The sequence below is a fragment of the Colletotrichum phormii genome (assembly GCF_030913505.1).
Source record: "Colletotrichum phormii strain CBS 102054 chromosome Unknown BDP81scaffold_5, whole genome shotgun sequence".
Classification (NCBI taxonomy): Eukaryota; Fungi; Ascomycota; class Sordariomycetes; order Glomerellales; family Glomerellaceae; genus Colletotrichum; species Colletotrichum phormii.
In genome coordinates this window covers 2042605-2058770 of record NW_026851447.1, presented here as the reverse complement: position 1 = coordinate 2058770, position 16166 = coordinate 2042605, and the positions used below count along the sequence as shown (strand labels likewise).

Here is a 16166-nt window from a genome sequence, read left to right as displayed (position 1 = left end):
TCACAGAGTCACTCCAATGTCCAGAGTGTATGAATATGTAATCAATAAACAATGAAAGAAAGCATTGAAAAAGTTCTTGATCTGCAGCTGTGTGAGTGCTGCATCATGTCGAAACCGGCTATGGGTGGGTATAGAATTGAGCAAAGGACCGACCATCTCTTGAAATGTTCCTATGCTACACATACACATTACACATGCACTCACTCACTCACACTTGGCCAATGCCGTTCAACTTACCAAGTCAACACACGAAACACGACCGACCAAAAAGCAAAAGGAGGTGTTCCTCAACGAGGACAGATGGTTCAAGGACCGACCGCGATTCGAACGCGGGGCCTAGAGATAGGTTGCTGCGGGAAGCTGCAATCTCTCGCTCTACCACTGAGCTATCGATCCAAGATTGAACGGATGAGGGCTTAGTCATCTGGTTGCCGGGAGGAGAGCGTCTCCGTCGTCTCATGGAGACTTGCAGATGCAGCAAGGGGACACATAAGCGAAAGGCAGAGAAGCGAAGTTGGGAAGTGGGAACGTTGATGTGGAGGATGTGGTTACATGACACGCTTCGCCTGCAGACGTGGGAGTGGGGGCATTTTTTTTCTGCGTAGCAAATTGTGCATATGGACATGTAACCGTATGACCATGTTCATCACATGCAGGAGAAAAGGATAGACTGGACATGTGGGAAAAGAGGTGAGGCTTGGGATATTTCACAATCACAACAGGGCGGGCAATGGGGTGACAGCGCTTGTGGGAAACTTGCAAGTGACATTTGAACACACAAGTTTGATATTTCGGCTCCCAGTGCTAGCTCCTTCAACCTAGGGCTATGTTAATTAATGTACAGGGCGAGGCCAGTCTAAAACACAACGCTAGAGCTTTAGATACCCAAGGAGAACTCGACGCCGACATCAATGTCACGGGCTGTAGGGATTATAGTTAGCACAAGCTCATAAGAACGAGAGTGTGGGATTTCATGACTTACCCATCTTGACAACCTTGGACAGTTGCACAGCCTTCTCGGCGGCGGTCTGGAGGTCGTCGATGGAGAAGATCTTCATGCCAGAGTTGTTGATGATGTCGTGGGCAGCCTCAACGTTGGTACCCTGGAGACGGGCAATGATGGGGATCTTGAGGTTGAGCTCCTTGGAGGCGTTGATGAGACCCTTGGCGATGAGATCGCAGCGGACGATACCACCGAAAATGTTGACAAAGATGGCAGAGACCTTGGGGTCGCTCGTGATGAGCTCAAAGGCCTCCTTGATGGCGGCGGGGGTGGCACCACCACCGACGTCGAGGAAGTTGGCGGGGGTACCCTTGTTGAGCTTGATGATGTCCATGGTGGCCATGGCCAGACCGGCACCGTTGACGAGGCAGCCAATGTCACCGTCGAGCTTGATGAAGTTGAGGCCGGACTCGGCGGCGCGGACCTCGTCGGCGTCCTCCTGGGTGGTGTCGCGCAGGGCGAAAACCTCCTTCTGGCGGTAGTCGGCGTTGTCGTCGAAGCCGAACTTGGCGTCCATGCAGAGGACCTTGTGGTCAGAGGTCTCGGAGAGGGGGTTGATCTCAATCTGGGTAGCGTCCTTCTCGAGGAAGATCTTGTAGAGCTTCTGGATGGTGTCCTTGGCGTCCTCGATGCACTGCTCGCTGAAGCCGAGCTTGACGGCGATATCGCGGGCGATCTCGTCGGTGACACCCTTGTTGATGTCGATGTTGGTGGTGATGATGGCCTCGGGGTTCTCCTTGGCGACGGTCTCGATGTCCATACCGCCCTGGGAGGAGGAGACAATGACGGGGGCCTGGGAGGCGCGGTCCATCAGGATGGCGAGGTAGAACTCGCGGCGGGCGAACTTGCGCTCGCAAATGTAGACGGAGCTGCAGAGCTTGCCGCCGGCGCCAGTCTGCTTGGTGATGAGTTTGTGGCCAATCATCTGCTCGGCGAACATCTCGGCCTCGGTGGGGGAGTAGATGACGCGAACACCGCCCTTGAGGCCGTTGTCGAAGGTGCCCTTTCCACGTCCACCAGCGAGGACCTGGGCCTTGATGACCATGTCCTCACCACCAATCTCCTTTGCGATGGCCTTGGCCTCGGCGGCGGTCTTCGCGTTGGATCCCTTGGGGACACCGACTCCATACTAAAGCAAAAAAAAAAAGCGACCCGTACGTTAGCTATTGTCTGGTTCTTTATCGCGCTGAGCTGGCTGAGAAGCTCCTGAAAAACTGGCCCCCCCGAAAAGGAGTGGGGCCCCCATGTATCGCGGGTTCTCTGGTGGGTGTGTTTACCTGGCGCAGAAGGTCGGCGGAGAGGTACTCGTGAATGCTGAGGTTTCTCCTTTGTTGCTGGGCAAGGCCCGGGTATCTGGGAGCCGCGACCTTTGAGGAAGTTTGGATGGCAGAAGCCAACCGGCTGCGTCCGAGCTTGAACATGATTGTGAAGGGGGTTTATGTGTTCGTGTCGCGAAGGACGGGGGTTGGATTTCGAAGATCGGAGGAAGAGGGAAAAAACGTAAAGCGCGCCTGTCAATTAAATGACTGACTAGAAGATCCCGACGGGTGGGATGAAGAGGCGCGTAGTCGTGAGAAGGGAAAAGGAAGAGGACTGACGAGGAGTCCTTCGAGTGTGCTGTGATGCAATTGGTTTTGCAGGAAAGCGCTATCTCCAAGCAATCTCAAACGGGAAAACCAGAGGTTTCTGGGCCGCGGGAATTCCCGGTCCTCTGGTTGGTTTTCGCTCGGAACAAAGCTTCAGCCGAGCTACAGGGTTCCAGCGCCGCTTTTAGCTTCCAACGGAGCTTGCTTCCTCCGCCAAAACCGTCACTATGTCTTCTATTGCCCTACATATCTGACTCTTGACTAATTGCTCACCATGACCTGTTGTCTATTGATGTGTCAGCTCATATTCTTATGTTCATCTGAATTCTTCACAATACTCAGTATAAATATTCCATCGTTAGCCGAAGCACGGGATAGCTCCGTCTCGAGGTCAAGGTCGGACTCGGAGACCATCCGGTAAAGCGGCCGAAAGTGGCCCGAGCTCCGAACCCGTGCACCTGTCAAGACACAACGCCATCCACGTGTCTGCACTGCTGCAGGAAGCTGCATCTGCAGGTTCATCATGTGGCGTCATTTCTTCACCTCAACTTCAGACATTGCTGGGATCCAGCTTTTTGCACGCTGCTATGCGACTCCAGAGGCAGCATGTCCATTTGTACTAGTATTGTTGAAATACTCACAGATACACCAAAACAGATCTTGTCTACCTCAGCTCAACTCCAACCTACCCTTTCTTGAGCTCCATTGCGCAAAATCATTTTACGGCATAATAGCGACCGAGATGAACCGTGTCTATCCAATCGCCGCGTCTGGTTCGGTAACGATACTTTCTTGACGATATCATACGTATTTCGAAGCCAAGAGGTCGAATTGATGATTTTGAGGCTCGCTCGATCGCAGTGTTCTCACCTGCTACAAAGTCAGCGACCATTATTGAAGTTGTCAAACGTTGCAACTTACAAAGCTCGTCTCCGTATGGGTTTGCCAGGGCAACCAGAGCCTTTTTCGACGGCATTTCACCGCTCCCATCCCACCCACTCTACCTTTTGCGTGACCGCTCATTCGGTGGACGTAGTACTCATATGCCATGCTGAGGGTCCAGCGGAGAGCCTGAGATATATTTAGATATAGCCGTTTTCGATCCGAGCTACCGGCTCAGATACAAAACTGGCCACGACTGACCAGGACTGGCATACGTGGACCAGTACGTAAACGGGCCGGTCTTGCCTCAAAACGTGGAAAACCAGGAGTCTGCACGTCGAGATAGTGACCAAGGCAATCATCAGTCGTCCCAACCACAGCCGAAGTCTTCGGCTAGCCAACCACCATGTGCTGATATCTACACGAGCTTCGTCCAGGATCCTCACGGTAGTCGATCCCACAGCTCGAAGAGTCTCCTTAGCACTGGATAGGAGGCTGCTGGCGGTTTGCAATGTTCTGCGCAGCCAAAGGTGTGAGGGCGGTTTTCCTTCTTGATGGGAAGCAGTGGTTGACGCACTCTTGTCGTCGTCATCCGGGGGTGTCGTTGCCGAGGCCTGGACGTAGCAGGATAGCTGGTATGAGTGGTATTCTCCGACACACTGCACGTTGGACGCGTCGTTCTCGAAATCAGATAGCCGGCAGAAGGGGTTCTGTGGTAGCGTTTCTGAAGAACCGTAGGTAGAGATTCGCGCACCGGCATGGCTCCGATTCCTCCACGCCGGGCAATGCGAAGGCCGCTGGTACAAATCCATCTGAGTCGAGCTTCGTCCTTTCCAGCATGGGTTTTCGGTCGAATTGACCATCGGGGTTCAGGTCGTTCAGCCGGCTTGATGATTGGCTGTGATGTGGAGGTCAACCCATCTTAAGCTAAGATGGCTCAATAGCGTAGGACAAGGCGGAACTCTGGGCAACCCAGCATCTAAGACGACGAATTTCTGGGCAGCCAGACATGACAGCAACTGTGACCGGTAGAACCTTCAACAACTCTAGGCTGCTCTGGGTTCAGCAAAGGTCCTCAGGCAGGTTCTGGCAAAGGCTCACTCATCAAAGTGTAATCTTGTTGCTCCAACTAGAAGAGATGAGAGCCTCAAGGAGCCAGAATCATATCCAACGACTCTGCTGCATGTTAGGGAATAGGATGAAAGAAGCGATGTAGGAGCTGTCCAAGCAAGCCTAGTTGCGAATTCGGGAAGACCCCTGTCTTTGATCTGTTATGACCGTCAGTTTATCTCAGCAACACTTGTTGCTTTGAAGCCGCTCGATAACTGCTTCAAATCCCATCTCTTCAAAGGAGAGAAGAATCAAAAAAGAAGACAATGAGAAGCAAGACATCATCAATCAAAAAGCGCCGGCGCGGAAGAACTTATATCATCAAATTGGCTCCGATGCGACGCCGGACGTAGTGATCAGGCCATTCCACTCCGCAATCCCAGGACCCATCTCCGAGATCCCTCCAGCCACAGCATCTGTCGGCACAGAATGGATTCCCCTTCGGCTATTGCGATTCTCGGATGAAGGGGCGTCCACACCAACCGTCAAACGGAAGGGAAGGATCCACCGTGAGGCTCAACAGACATGTCGTTTCCCGGCCCGCGGTTAACTCTCTTAAATTCCTCTTCGAGATCCCAGTCGCCGTGACCGTTGTTGACCTTACATGACCCTTGCTACGGGAATAAGCGTTCCCATGGCATCTCTCCCGTTTCTTGAACTTTCTTAGCTTGCATGCTAGCGAAAAAGCTCCTCCCGGCGGACACTTCCCGAACCTTGCCCATATCTATTACCACTGACCAGGGTCGATGACGCGAAATTTTGCTTTTGTTCGGGATGATGTTTGGGTCTTTTTGACGGGGCCTGGATTTTGGTGTTGCGGTTTCTGGAGATAACCGTCATTTCTTCTCGCCACTTATTCCCGGGGTTTCTCCTTCACCAAGACACCTTCAAACTTTCCACGGGAGACTACAGATTCTTCTCTTTCGTTCGGTTTCCGAGCAGAGGCACCAGGCTGAACGTGTCCGCTAGCTTCCGTTTGTCGATCGCCCGGATGATCGGCGCCTTATACAAGTCGCAGTCGCAGTCGCGAAAAACGCTTACAACGTCGCAGCCGCTACCACAACCTCGCAACGACGAAGCCCGCGAAACAGTTTCATTTACGACACCTCTCAGGTCTTATCGCATGCTCGGTGATAGAAAGACAGAAAAAAACTGTTGATTCCATGATGGAAGAGGCTCCACATCGTATGTTGGCCGTAGGAAACGTCAAGGAAAAGCGGGCCCTAACATTGCGAAGACTCTCCGAACCAGTCCCGAGCCAACTTCAAGGTGAAGTGAGAAGGACGTGGGAGGCGATTGGCGAAGCCGCGAATGTGACTAACCCAACCAGTACGTACCCTCCTTCGAACCTCCAAATCTCGCGACTAACTTGTACCTAGACCATTTTTTTCTTCCTTTCCTCCCAGCTTTCTCCAACGTCGTTTTCTTCGAGGTTTTGCTGGTCTTTCCTGGACTCGAGTGAGCCTCGGAGGCTACACCTGCAGTCTTTCTGAAGGTGTCACCAAGGAAGCGAGACGCACATGGCATCGTACTCTGTAGGTGCGCCGGCGGCGGCAGCCAGCCCGGGGCTAGCTACTTAGGCAAGCGCCCAGTCGAGATTGTTCTTCGTACACCTCAGCCGGGGCGTCGAGCTTTTGCAAGTGCGCAAGCCGTCCACTCAGCTTCACATGCAGGCGGGCAGGTCATGGGTATCACATCCAAGGGTCCCACAAGACCGTCTTTGACCTGGGCTCGGCCGGCCGTGGTCTCGGAGGTCATTCATCGTGGGTATATAATCTCACTGGGGCCACCCTTTCCCGAGAAGTCTCCCTTCCCCGTCACGGTTTTCTTGTCTCCATCTCCAGTTCTCCTTTCCTCGCCTTCGTGTCCGAAGCCTTTACGCTTTCTTATCAAGGGGGTCACCGTTTGACCTTTTACCAAGTCCAGTCGATCTCTACTTATACCCCAATACATACACGCATACACATAGACCCTCTGGATTTGGTTCCCTGGTCCCTTGATCCCTTCCTTCTACTTCACCCCCTCAAGAGCTCCAACAAACACCAACATCACAATGTCTACCGAACAAAAGCCTCTCAGCTGGTGGAAGCGCCACTGCACCCCGCCGCCAGCCATCAACCGAACTCCCCAGTGCCCATGCTCCGCCTGCTGGAACGGCAACGGCGAGCACTGGAAGACGACCGTCCCGCAGACCACGGCGCCGAGCTACACGTCCATCCCGAGCCAAGTAATAACAAAAGAGACACGAACGGCGGCCCTGCGACGAGAGACAGAATCAGACCTGACGCCGCTCCGCCGCGAAGAGACTTCCTCGACGACAAACTTCAGCGTCTATTCCCAAGACAGCAGCGCCAGCTCAGACCGCGCCTCTATCACCGACATTCACCGCCTCGCTCTGGGAAAAGAAATTGTCTAAGAGTCAGAGCAAGGAAAGGGAGGGAGGGGGATGGTGTGGGAAATGCGAATGACAACGACGTGGGCAAAGCTGACTACATTTGGGCCACATTTACCCCGGGAAGTGGCATCTTGGCGTTGGGGAAGTCTGGACCATTCTTTCCGACACTTTCTCTCTACTTGTCGCTCAGGCAAAGGCCGGGGCCTCCTTTCATTCAGGCAGGTTGGATTGGAAACCCCTCAATCCTGCCCCGGACGCCAAGAGGCTTACTATCGTCAAGAAAGGTCGTTGTTCTCTGGGCGGATGCCTGCGCAGCTGCACGAAGCGTCAAGCGACGGTCCAGAGCACCAGATTTAGGGTTTGAGATGCCAGATAAGGGGTCCTTGGGTCGCAGTCGTTGGACGAACTGGGAGCATCGCCGGCGGGCGTCCACCCCCTAGCTTGTGTTTAGCGGGGGTGGTGGACTGGTCCGTTGGGCTGGTGAGATCTCAATCCTGGGGAAGTGATAGGATGGGGTAAAAAGAAACATGCTTTTGTGTCTTGGCCCTTTGGTGTGGTGCCGTGCCGCTGGTGGTTGGCGTGCTAGTTATCTCGGTTTTAGCTTGGAGAGTTGGGGTAATGACAGGCCTGGCCAGGTATGGTATGGCGGGGGTTTTTGGCTCCCGCTTGTCAGCCAGTCAGGCGGGACGGGAAATCAGCCAAACGAGGTTACCTTGGTTGGTCCGGTGGTCTCTCGGGAAGACGTGACTTGGATGTTGTGTCAAGACGATAGATATCACGAGATTGAGAAGGGGTGCTTTGGTGTTGGTACATTGCGGAGGGCGTTACTTTTTGACACGAAGGCACTGGAGAAAACTATGGATTTCATTTTGCAGTTTAATAAACGCTATACCAAAGACTTTGACACTGGATGCTCCAGTATGAGTTAGTCCTACTGATAATCATTTGTACATCTCTCAGCCTTCCTTTTCCTTCTCCTACTTTACCTCAAAGAATCCTGTCAATGAAAAGCTCTGGGCGGAGCATCAACGGCCCCACCACGGCCCCGTTATTCTTGTCGGTCGGGACCATGACCCCACCATTGCACCGGGAGCCGAATCAGGCAAAACTTTGAAAAGAGCACGCAATAGCTTTAAAGAGTGACAACAGCAGCCAAAAAGCCATCTCCAACGAACGTAGTCAACACAGCAAAAGTATACACCCTTTATGAGGAACAAACATAACACCGGTAGTGAGATCGACAAAAGAACAAGGACCGACCGCGATTCGAACGCGGGGCCTAGAGATAAACTGCGTTTAACTGCAATCTCTCGCTCTACCACTGAGCTATCGATCCAAGCGGTTATTGGTTGTGGCGAAAGGGTGCACAGCAGAGTCCAAGTCGGGTGAGAAGACACGGTGGCTGCGAATGACAGCCAGAATGGGACGTTGTGGGGCTGAAATGCATGCTGAGGTGCTGAGGCGGGTCAGTTAAGTCACAGAGTGGAGGCCGTTGCTTCTACGTCACTCAGAGCTCACCCAACGGTCTGAGCTGGTGCCATGTAATTGAGCTTGAGAGCTTACTTACAAATCACACAAACCATCATCCTGCCTACCTAGACTTTATCAAACCAATGTTCTATATCTAAGATGGCATCAAATGTAGACCCAGCCATCCTCGAAGCCCTCCAACTTGATCCTGAACAGACCAAAATCGCGTCCCATGGCGGCTCCGGCTTTGCATCATCATTCAAACTCACGTCCGTCATCGATGATCAGCCCACCAACTTCTTCATCAAGACGGGCTCCGGGAAAGATGCCGAAGTCATGTTCAGAGGTCAGTGAAGCCTGGCTGGAATGAGAGCAGTCTGATGATGAAGAGAAACATCTGCACTCGACTTAGCATCTAAACTACCTTGAAGTATAAGCATTGACACTTCCGCAGGCGAACATGAATCGCTAAACGCAATCCACAACGCCGTGCCGAATTTCTGCCCAAAGTCGCACGCCCACGGACGATACCAGTCGTCACCGGGCAAATACTTTCTAGTCACAGATTTCTTGGACCTGGGATCCTCGGCCTCTGGCGGCTCCGGCCTCTCACTAGCCGCGAAGCTCGCCAAGATGCACACGACCCCGGCGCCTGTCCCAGAGGGTTTCGACAGGCCCATGTACGGCTTTCCCGTGAGCACCTGCTGCGGCTCGACGCCGCAGGATAACGCTTGGAAGGAGACTTGGGCCGATTTCTACGCCGAGAATAGGCTGCGCAGCGTCTTGCGCGGGGGGGTTAGGAATAACGGCGCGGATGGGGAGTTGTCTGAGGCCGTGGAGACCGTTGCGAGCCGGGTCGTTCCGCGGCTGATTGGCGATGACCGCGTCAAGGGGATCAAGCCGGTGGTGATCCACGGTGATCTATGGAGCGGGAACCATGGTCGGGCCCAGATCGCTGGCAAGGGCGGCGCGGAGGAGGTTGTCTACGATTCGTCGGCCGTGTACGGGCACGCGGAGTACGAGCTGGGCATCATGAAGATGTTTGGCGGCTTCGGGAGCGGGTTTTGGAACGAGTATAACAAGCTCGTGCCAAAGGCGGAACCAGTAGAGGAATGGGATGATCGGGTCGCGCTCTACGAGTTGTAAGTCCATTCGCTCGCTTTCGCCCACTTGCTTGGGGGTTGCCATGGTGATTTGCCCCGCTGACATGGAGGTGCCGCAGATATCACCACCTCAACCATTATGCGATATTCGGTGGAGGATACCGCGGAGGCGCAATGGGTATCATGAAGAAGTTGATTTCAAGGTATGGCTGAATCAATTGAACTTTACCGAGTATTACCATGGCGTTGGGAAGATTGGTTTGAGCTGGGAGGAATTCCACATTTAAAGCCGGCCCGCGCCGGTGGGAACCATGAACTTTGTATTAGCGGCCAACCGAAATGACTGACAGCTCTTAGTTTCAGGGACGGGAGCACTGGATGGACACGGCCGCCTCATTGTAATTCCAAAACCTCGTGACAGAGTTCCCAATTTGATTTCTGGTTATCATTCACCATGACTGGTCCGCTATTCAACGGAGATACCTCACATGGTCGTGGTCACGCCGTCTGATGGTTTTTTTTTTTTTTTTTGGACAGGATTCTGGAGAGGTGCCAGTGGAGGATTCACATGCCAGGGGTTGCCCTGAGACCGAGCCTGTTCTGGTCACTCGTTGGGAAGTTGGGGGGGAAGCAGCAGCACGGACCAACCATTCATCCGGCGCAATTGCACTCTGGGCACACAGTAAAGCCACGGGCAGGTGGGAAAGGCAAGATTAACGGCCCATGACAGGGGAATTTGATCACAAGGGTCGATGTGGTCACTTCCTTTTCCAGCTGCCAACTCCCATTACCTTAGCACTCGCTCACTGCACTTTCGCCCCTGTTGCTACATTGCACCCGAACTACCTACGTTTGGCTTGCTTTCCCATTCCTTTTCTTCCTCTTCTTCTTACTCTTTTTTCTGGAAAAACGACAATGACCAAATAAAACATACGAGACTTGCCCCTCCACATTATTTGCTTCACCCGTCGCTGCAACCATGAACGGCCACTTTGCTGCTGTCGGCGAAGAGCCGGATGCCCAGAACTATGAGCATGGCATCCAGGTCATTGACGATCAGAAGGACTTCAAGTACGATATATCTTCCCCCGCCTACATGAACCGACAATGGTCAAAGGCTAACTGACTAACCCCTCTCTCCTTTACAGCTCCCATGTCGCAACATATTTGCAAAAAGTGCGCGTCGCCGAGGCGGGGTTTAACTACCACCTCATCTCCGTCTTCGGCTCCCAATCCACCGGCAAGTCGACGCTGTTGAACAACCTCTTTGGTACCGACTTCTCCGTCATGTCCGAGACGATGCGCCAGCAGACCACCAAGGGAATATGGATGTCAAAGAACAAGAAGGAAGCCGGCATGGCCGAGAACATCATCGTTATGGATGTTGAGGGAACTGATGGTCGTGAGCGTGGCGAGGACCAGGATTTCGAGAGGAAGAGCGCTCTTTTCGCCCTGGCAACCAGTGAGGTTCTGATTGTCAACCTCTGGGAGACACAGGTCGGCCTGTACAACGGTGCCAACATGGGTCTGCTCAAGACCGTCTTTGAGGTCAACCTGCAGCTCTTCCTCAAGGACAAGCAGTAAGTCGCCTTCGCATTGGCAGACCCCCCGCCGCTTGCTAACACCTCACACAGATCGAGCTTGAGATCGCTACTCTTCTTCGTTATCCGAGATCACCTTGGCACGACGCCCCTTGCGAACCTGCGCAACACCCTGGTCCAGGACCTGACCAAGATCTGGTCCTCCATCTCCAAGCCGCAGGGCCTCGAAAACTCGCGCATCGAGGACTACTTCGACTTCGCCTTTGCCGCCCTCCCCCACAAGATCCTGCAGGCCGATAAGTTCACTACCGAGATCCAGAACCTGGGGAGGAGGTTCACTGCGGGGCACCGCACGAGTGGGGCCAGCACTCAGGAGTTCGATGGCGGTGTGTTCCTGCCCGAGTACCACCGACGCATTCCCGCCGACGGCTTTTCGCTCTACGCCGAGGGCATCTGGGATCAGATTGTCAACAACAAGGATCTGGATTTGCCGACACAGCAGGAGCTGCTTGCGCAGTTCCGTTGCGACGAGATTTCGAGGGAGGTCCTGATTGGCTTCGATAATGCCGTCGTACCGCTCGAGGAGAAGCAGTCCGAGTCTGCCAGAGCCGGCAAGCCCGCGGTATTGGCCGATTTGGGTGTGACGGGACGTGAGTCTCGCGAGAAGTGTCTCAAGGCATTCGAGATTCAAGCCAGCAGATATCACAAGGGTGTCTACACGCGCAAGCGCCAAGACTTGGAAGCTAAGATCGACGGTCGCCTCAAGACGCTCTACAACGCGCAACTGTCTGCTGCTCACAAGGCTGCCATTGCCTCGTTCAGTGAGCACGTTTCGGGTGCTGTCAAGGCTGGCCAGAAGTCCGGCGCGGCTTACGAGTTTGCTGAGATTGTAACCGAGGAGAAGAAGAAGACGCTCGAGTTCTTCAAGACTGAGGCTGAGAGCCTCGCCATCCCTGGCATTGCTTGGTCCAACTTCAAGTCACAGTATGTACTGTTTGAGAAAGAGTTGGACGACGTGAGCGGTAAGCTGCGCAAGGAAGAGATGCGCCGGTTGGCCACGAGGGTGGAGCGATGGGTCAAGTCCCGTTTGAGCGATGCAATTGGCCTCGAATTCAACAAGCTCGGCTCAGGTAGAGCTGGGTCCGGTGCCCCCGAGACTGGCGAGAAGCCTGCGGAGAAGGATCTCTGGGACCGCATCTGGACCGTATTTGTCGATATCGTCAAGGACGCACAGGGCAGGTTCACCGACCGTGCCAAGAGCTTTGAAGCCACCCAGGATGAGGTTGAGGTCGGCCTCTGGCGCCTCAGGCGCAAGAGTTGGGTTGCTTTGCGCGAGAAGATTGAGGAAGAGGTCATGGAGGGCAACATTTTGTTGAAGCTGAGAGAAAACTTTGAGGACAAGTTCAGATACGACGAGGCCGGCGTACCGAGAATCTGGAGACCTACCGACGACATTGAGGGCATCTACACCAAGGCGAGAGAGTCGACGCTGACGCTCATCCCCTTGTTGTCGAAATTCAAGCTTTCGGAAAGCTACGGCCCTCCCGAGTTGCCTGCCTGGATTGGTAACCAACCCCGTGGAGTTGAGCCCAGCGACGAGGAGGACTTGACCCCGATTGGTGGTGTTGATGAAGAGGATGGCAAGAGCCTCGAGGAGGAGATGAATGTTCTCAGCGAGAGCAAGCGTCAAGACCTCGTCATCCGGTTCAAGAAGACTGCGGATGGTGTCTACGTCGAGGCCAAGCGTAGTGCCATTGGCGGTGTCGCACAGGTACCGCTGTACTTTTACGCCCTCCTGGTGGCTCTGGGATGGAACGAGATCGTTGCTGGTGAGTTGTGCTGCTCTCTGATGTGTGGTCATATGCTAACTTACAACAGTCCTGCGCAACCCCTTCCTCTTTGTCTTCCTCATCTTGCTCGCCGGAGGAACCTACGTCGCCTACACGCTCAACATGCTCGGCCCCATGTACCAGATGGCCAACGCGGCCGCCAACCAGGGTGTGGAAATTGGCAAGGCGAAGCTGCGCGAATTCATTGAAAACTCGGACACGGCGCGAAACGCGCTGGCCATGCCCGCTCGTGATAGCGACTCCATCAGCATGGATACGCTCGACAGCCGGGGCAAGAAGAAGAGCGCCGAGGATGATATTGATGACATTTAGACTTTGTCTCTCCCGCGCGCCCGCGCGTTTGTGTTTGTTTAGGTTAAGGTAGTCCGTGACAGCTGAAAATGACGCTGCGTTCCAGACGCCCGATAGAGCGAGGGAAGATGGGGTTTTATGAATAGGGAGGCAAAGGATATAATGTCTATAAGATATGTTTTTGAGTTATGATGCGTTGAGTGACCCTTGAGATTGTGTCCCCACGAATTTGCTCGCAAGACTTTTACATAAAATGATTGAGGCAATGTGATGTGATGTAGTAAGTTGCGCGTCCAAATTCGGCTTTTGCACGTCGGTTATGTATCACCAAGGCTATTCGCAAAGTACACTTATTTCAACGAGGCATCAGAACGATAAATCCTTACATTGAGAAACGCGATTTCGTGGATATTGATGCAATTATGAACCCCTTCAAAAACACAAAAACAGCCGCTACTCCTCATGATGGTCCTCAACTCGCTCATCTCGCAACACGACGCAATCTCAATACGTCGAGACTCAATTGTCCTCGCCAGCTCCCCTCAAGTCCCGTTCTTGGACCAGAAAGGGGAACCTCCACCAACTTCAAGACCAGATCCAAACGGGCTCCTCCCAGGGGTGCCCGGAACGTCGAGCTCCTTTTCAGGGGGAGGAGGAGAAAATGGGATATCTCGCAAAACACACCGCCGACAACCAAACAATCAACAAGAAAACCCAACAGACGAGGCCGATGAAACCCGCCGTTTCTATCATCCACATCTCAACTTCAGCCTATGGTCGTATCCTGAGAGAACCCATTCCCTGCGCTCATCTCGCAACCCTGCGCAAAGAAGATACGAGCTGGGTTTTCATAGTCATTATGAATACTGTAGTAGTTTCCTGCGCGACAAGTCAGTAAATCATTCATACTCAAGTCGTCCATAAAAGGCGGCTCACCTCTCGGCACAAACCACATTCCACCGGCGCTGATCCTAAACTGCGACTCGTGCACCGTAACCAGAACCTTGCCCTGGAACACGAAAAACACCATTTGCATCTTGCGCGAGTTCTTGGGCCGCTTCTCCGCGCCGGGCGGGAGATCGACGACGCCCGAGCCAAAGAACGGCAAGCTCAGCGTCTTTGCGAAACGGAACGTCGCGTCGCGAATGTCCCTCGTCTGGATGGCGCTCGCGGCGACGGCGATGCGTTCCTCGTCGATCTCAACCTGCTCGTTGATAGCGGGCGGGTTGAACTCGTGCTCGGGTTGCCAGACCACAATCTCGCCGTCGACGCTGCCGGGGTCCTGCTCCCACGGTTCCGCCGGCTCCTCGTCTTCGGATTCGACCTGCTGTCGCCGCCTGCCTGCCTTGGCGGTAGGTCTGCGGCCTCTCGACTTGCCCTTCCGCGCAGCCTCCCGCTCCTCTTCTTCGACGCGGACGACCTCCTTGACGCTCGGCAGGAGGAATCTGTTGCCTTTCTTGCCGTCTTCGAAAGCCTCGTCCTCGTCGTAGGTGACGTGCTCGTTCTTCCAGAACGCCAGCGGCCTGTAGGACTGGCGACCTGATCTCGTGTGGGTGATGGAATGGGGGTCTTGCTTCTGCTTCTGCGAGACTAGACCGCGCGCCTTGGGCATGGGCGGTCCCTTTTGCACCGCGCCCAGAATCGAGTCCTCGCCCGCTGCGGCTTGCGGCTTGCGTCCTGGCTTACCCTTTGACCCGGTTTTGGCTTTTGAAGCTGCCTTGGCCGTCTGCTTCGATGATTCGCCTTCCTCCTCCTGGGGCACAGCTTTAGGACGACCCCGTGCTCCGCCTGTCGCCTTCTTTGGTTCTTTCCGTTGTCGTTTGGATGCGCGATCGTCTTCCTCCTCTTGCTCGGCCTCGTCTGCGTCGGAGTTACGCGAGCGTCTTCGTTTGGGCGCGCTGACCTCTTCCGCTTCAGGCTCAGGTTCGTCTGATTGAGTCTTCTCCTTGCCCTTGCCCTTTGCCGGCCTGCCTCTCCTCTTAACGGGTGCTTGTTCTGGTTCGGATTCATTGTTTGACTGTTCCTCTGCCTCTTCCTGGACGACTGGCTTCGCCTTGGCCGGACGGCCTTTGCGCTTAACTGGCTGCTTCGGGGCCTCGACCTCTGAGATTTCCTCTGGTTCCGGTAATTCTGGCTCAGATTCGGGCTCTGGCACTTCTCCGTCATCCATGCTGACCATTTGCATTGACTCCTCGTCCCCGTTCTCGACAGTACTTTTTTGCGCCTGTAACACGGCTTCCTCGTCTTCCTCGTCCTCGGAAGGGACTGCGCGTCCACTCTTGAACCCGTTGGGACGTTTACCGTTCAATCCGGGTCCGTTCTTCTCCAACGCGCCGTAGTCGAGTTTGCGTGATACTGGAGCTCCACGAGCTGGCTGAGTTTCTATCGGCGAAGATGATCTCCGCTGGGGTGACAGTCGTGTCGGTGATGATGAAGGGCCGAAGCTCGGGTGGCGCATCGCTGGTGATCCGAGGTTTGTCTTTCGCGGGGAGGTTCCTCGGGGAACGAGCCGAGGGTGGTTCTTCATAATGGTGGAAGGCCCGGGACCGGATTCTAACACGGAAGCTTTGTTAGAAACCGAGCAGCGTTGCACGATGTCAGTAGATCTTACCCGACTCCAGCTCCATGTCCTGTTCTCCGTCGTCGCTGGCGGATCCGTTGTCCTTCTCCGGTGAGGAGAAGAGGCCGTCGATGGGCTGCATGCCATGTTCGTCGCGTACGCCCGTGTCGGGCAATTCAATGCCAGTCTTTCTATTGGGATGTCAGTCCAACAAGTCCATATGCAAGCTCGAGCTTGCGATCCGCGGCAGCTCGAGACCAGAAGTGCGCGACGCACCGTCCTTTCACACCAAGCTCATGAAAGTCGCCTGTTGACGTCTCGCGACGACGTACGTTGCTCTGTCGCGGTGGTGCCATTGCGAATGTGGAGTTGTCA

General features: G+C 54.3%; 5 protein-coding genes and 2 non-coding genes across 7 annotated transcripts; 3 read left to right on the top strand and 4 right to left on the bottom strand.

Moving 5' to 3' along the window:
• Window positions 1-308: 308 nt before the first annotated feature.
• On the bottom strand, window positions 309-396 carry BDP81DRAFT_t104. Its single transcript has one exon. It is a non-coding gene; the product is annotated as a tRNA-Cys (tRNA).
• A 294-nt stretch (window positions 397-690) lies between these two features.
• Window positions 691-2500, bottom strand: BDP81DRAFT_184763 (succinate-CoA ligase). The gene is made up of 3 exons (XM_060582332.1): window positions 2281-2500; window positions 983-2132; window positions 691-921 (listed from the first exon to the last, which is right to left on the bottom strand). Exons 1-3 carry the CDS (start codon window positions 2422-2424, stop codon window positions 878-880), a joined length of 1338 nt encoding a protein of 445 aa, XP_060448478.1. The 5' UTR covers window positions 2425-2500; the 3' UTR covers window positions 691-877.
• A 4134-nt stretch (window positions 2501-6634) lies between these two features.
• BDP81DRAFT_391920 (uncharacterized protein) lies at window positions 6635-6997 on the top strand (the record flags this gene model as incomplete). The annotated part of the gene is made up of 1 exon (XM_060587623.1): window positions 6635-6997. One exon carries the CDS (start codon window positions 6635-6637, stop codon window positions 6995-6997), a length of 363 nt encoding a protein of 120 aa, XP_060448477.1.
• Window positions 6998-8227: 1230 nt separating this feature from the next.
• Window positions 8228-8312, bottom strand: BDP81DRAFT_t103. Its single transcript has one exon. It is a non-coding gene; the product is annotated as a tRNA-Cys (tRNA).
• Window positions 8296-9752, top strand: BDP81DRAFT_421980 (fructosamine kinase). Its single transcript, XM_060589950.1, has 2 exons — window positions 8296-8792; window positions 8901-9752. Exons 1-2 carry the CDS (start codon window positions 8606-8608, stop codon window positions 9590-9592), a joined length of 879 nt encoding a protein of 292 aa, XP_060448476.1. The 5' UTR covers window positions 8296-8605; the 3' UTR covers window positions 9593-9752.
• A 776-nt stretch (window positions 9753-10528) lies between these two features.
• Window positions 10529-13252, top strand: BDP81DRAFT_391918 (RHD3/Sey1; the record flags this gene model as incomplete). Its single annotated transcript, XM_060587622.1, has 4 exons — window positions 10529-10620; window positions 10698-11129; window positions 11184-12919; window positions 12969-13252. 4 exons carry the CDS (start codon window positions 10529-10531, stop codon window positions 13250-13252), a joined length of 2544 nt encoding a protein of 847 aa, XP_060448475.1.
• A 745-nt stretch (window positions 13253-13997) lies between these two features.
• On the bottom strand, window positions 13998-16147 carry BDP81DRAFT_312736 (Mif2/CENP-C like-domain-containing protein; the record flags this gene model as incomplete). Its single annotated transcript, XM_060583835.1, has 4 exons — window positions 13998-14110; window positions 14168-15784; window positions 15843-15982; window positions 16068-16147. 4 exons carry the CDS (start codon window positions 16145-16147, stop codon window positions 13998-14000), a joined length of 1950 nt encoding a protein of 649 aa, XP_060448474.1.
• Between the last annotated feature and the right edge of the window lie 19 nt (window positions 16148-16166).

Excerpts from the sequence above, each read along its gene's own strand:
- BDP81DRAFT_421980 (XM_060589950.1), top strand. The coding sequence starts at position 8,606 with ATGGCATCAAATGTAGACCCAGCCATCCTCGAAGCCCTCCAACTTGAT. Across the intron at positions 8,793-8,900 it reads TGCCGAAGTCATGTTCAGAG|GCGAACATGAATCGCTAAAC; the intron begins GTCAGTGAAGCC and ends ACACTTCCGCAG.
- BDP81DRAFT_184763 (XM_060582332.1), bottom strand. The coding sequence starts at position 2,424 with ATGTTCAAGCTCGGACGCAGCCGGTTGGCTTCTGCCATCCAAACTTCC. Across the intron at positions 2,133-2,280 it reads CCGCCGACCTTCTGCGCCAG|TATGGAGTCGGTGTCCCCAA; the intron begins GTAAACACACCC and ends TTTTTGCTTTAG. Across the intron at positions 922-982 it reads GTCCAAGGTTGTCAAGATGG|CCCGTGACATTGATGTCGGC; the intron begins GTAAGTCATGAA and ends TAATCCCTACAG.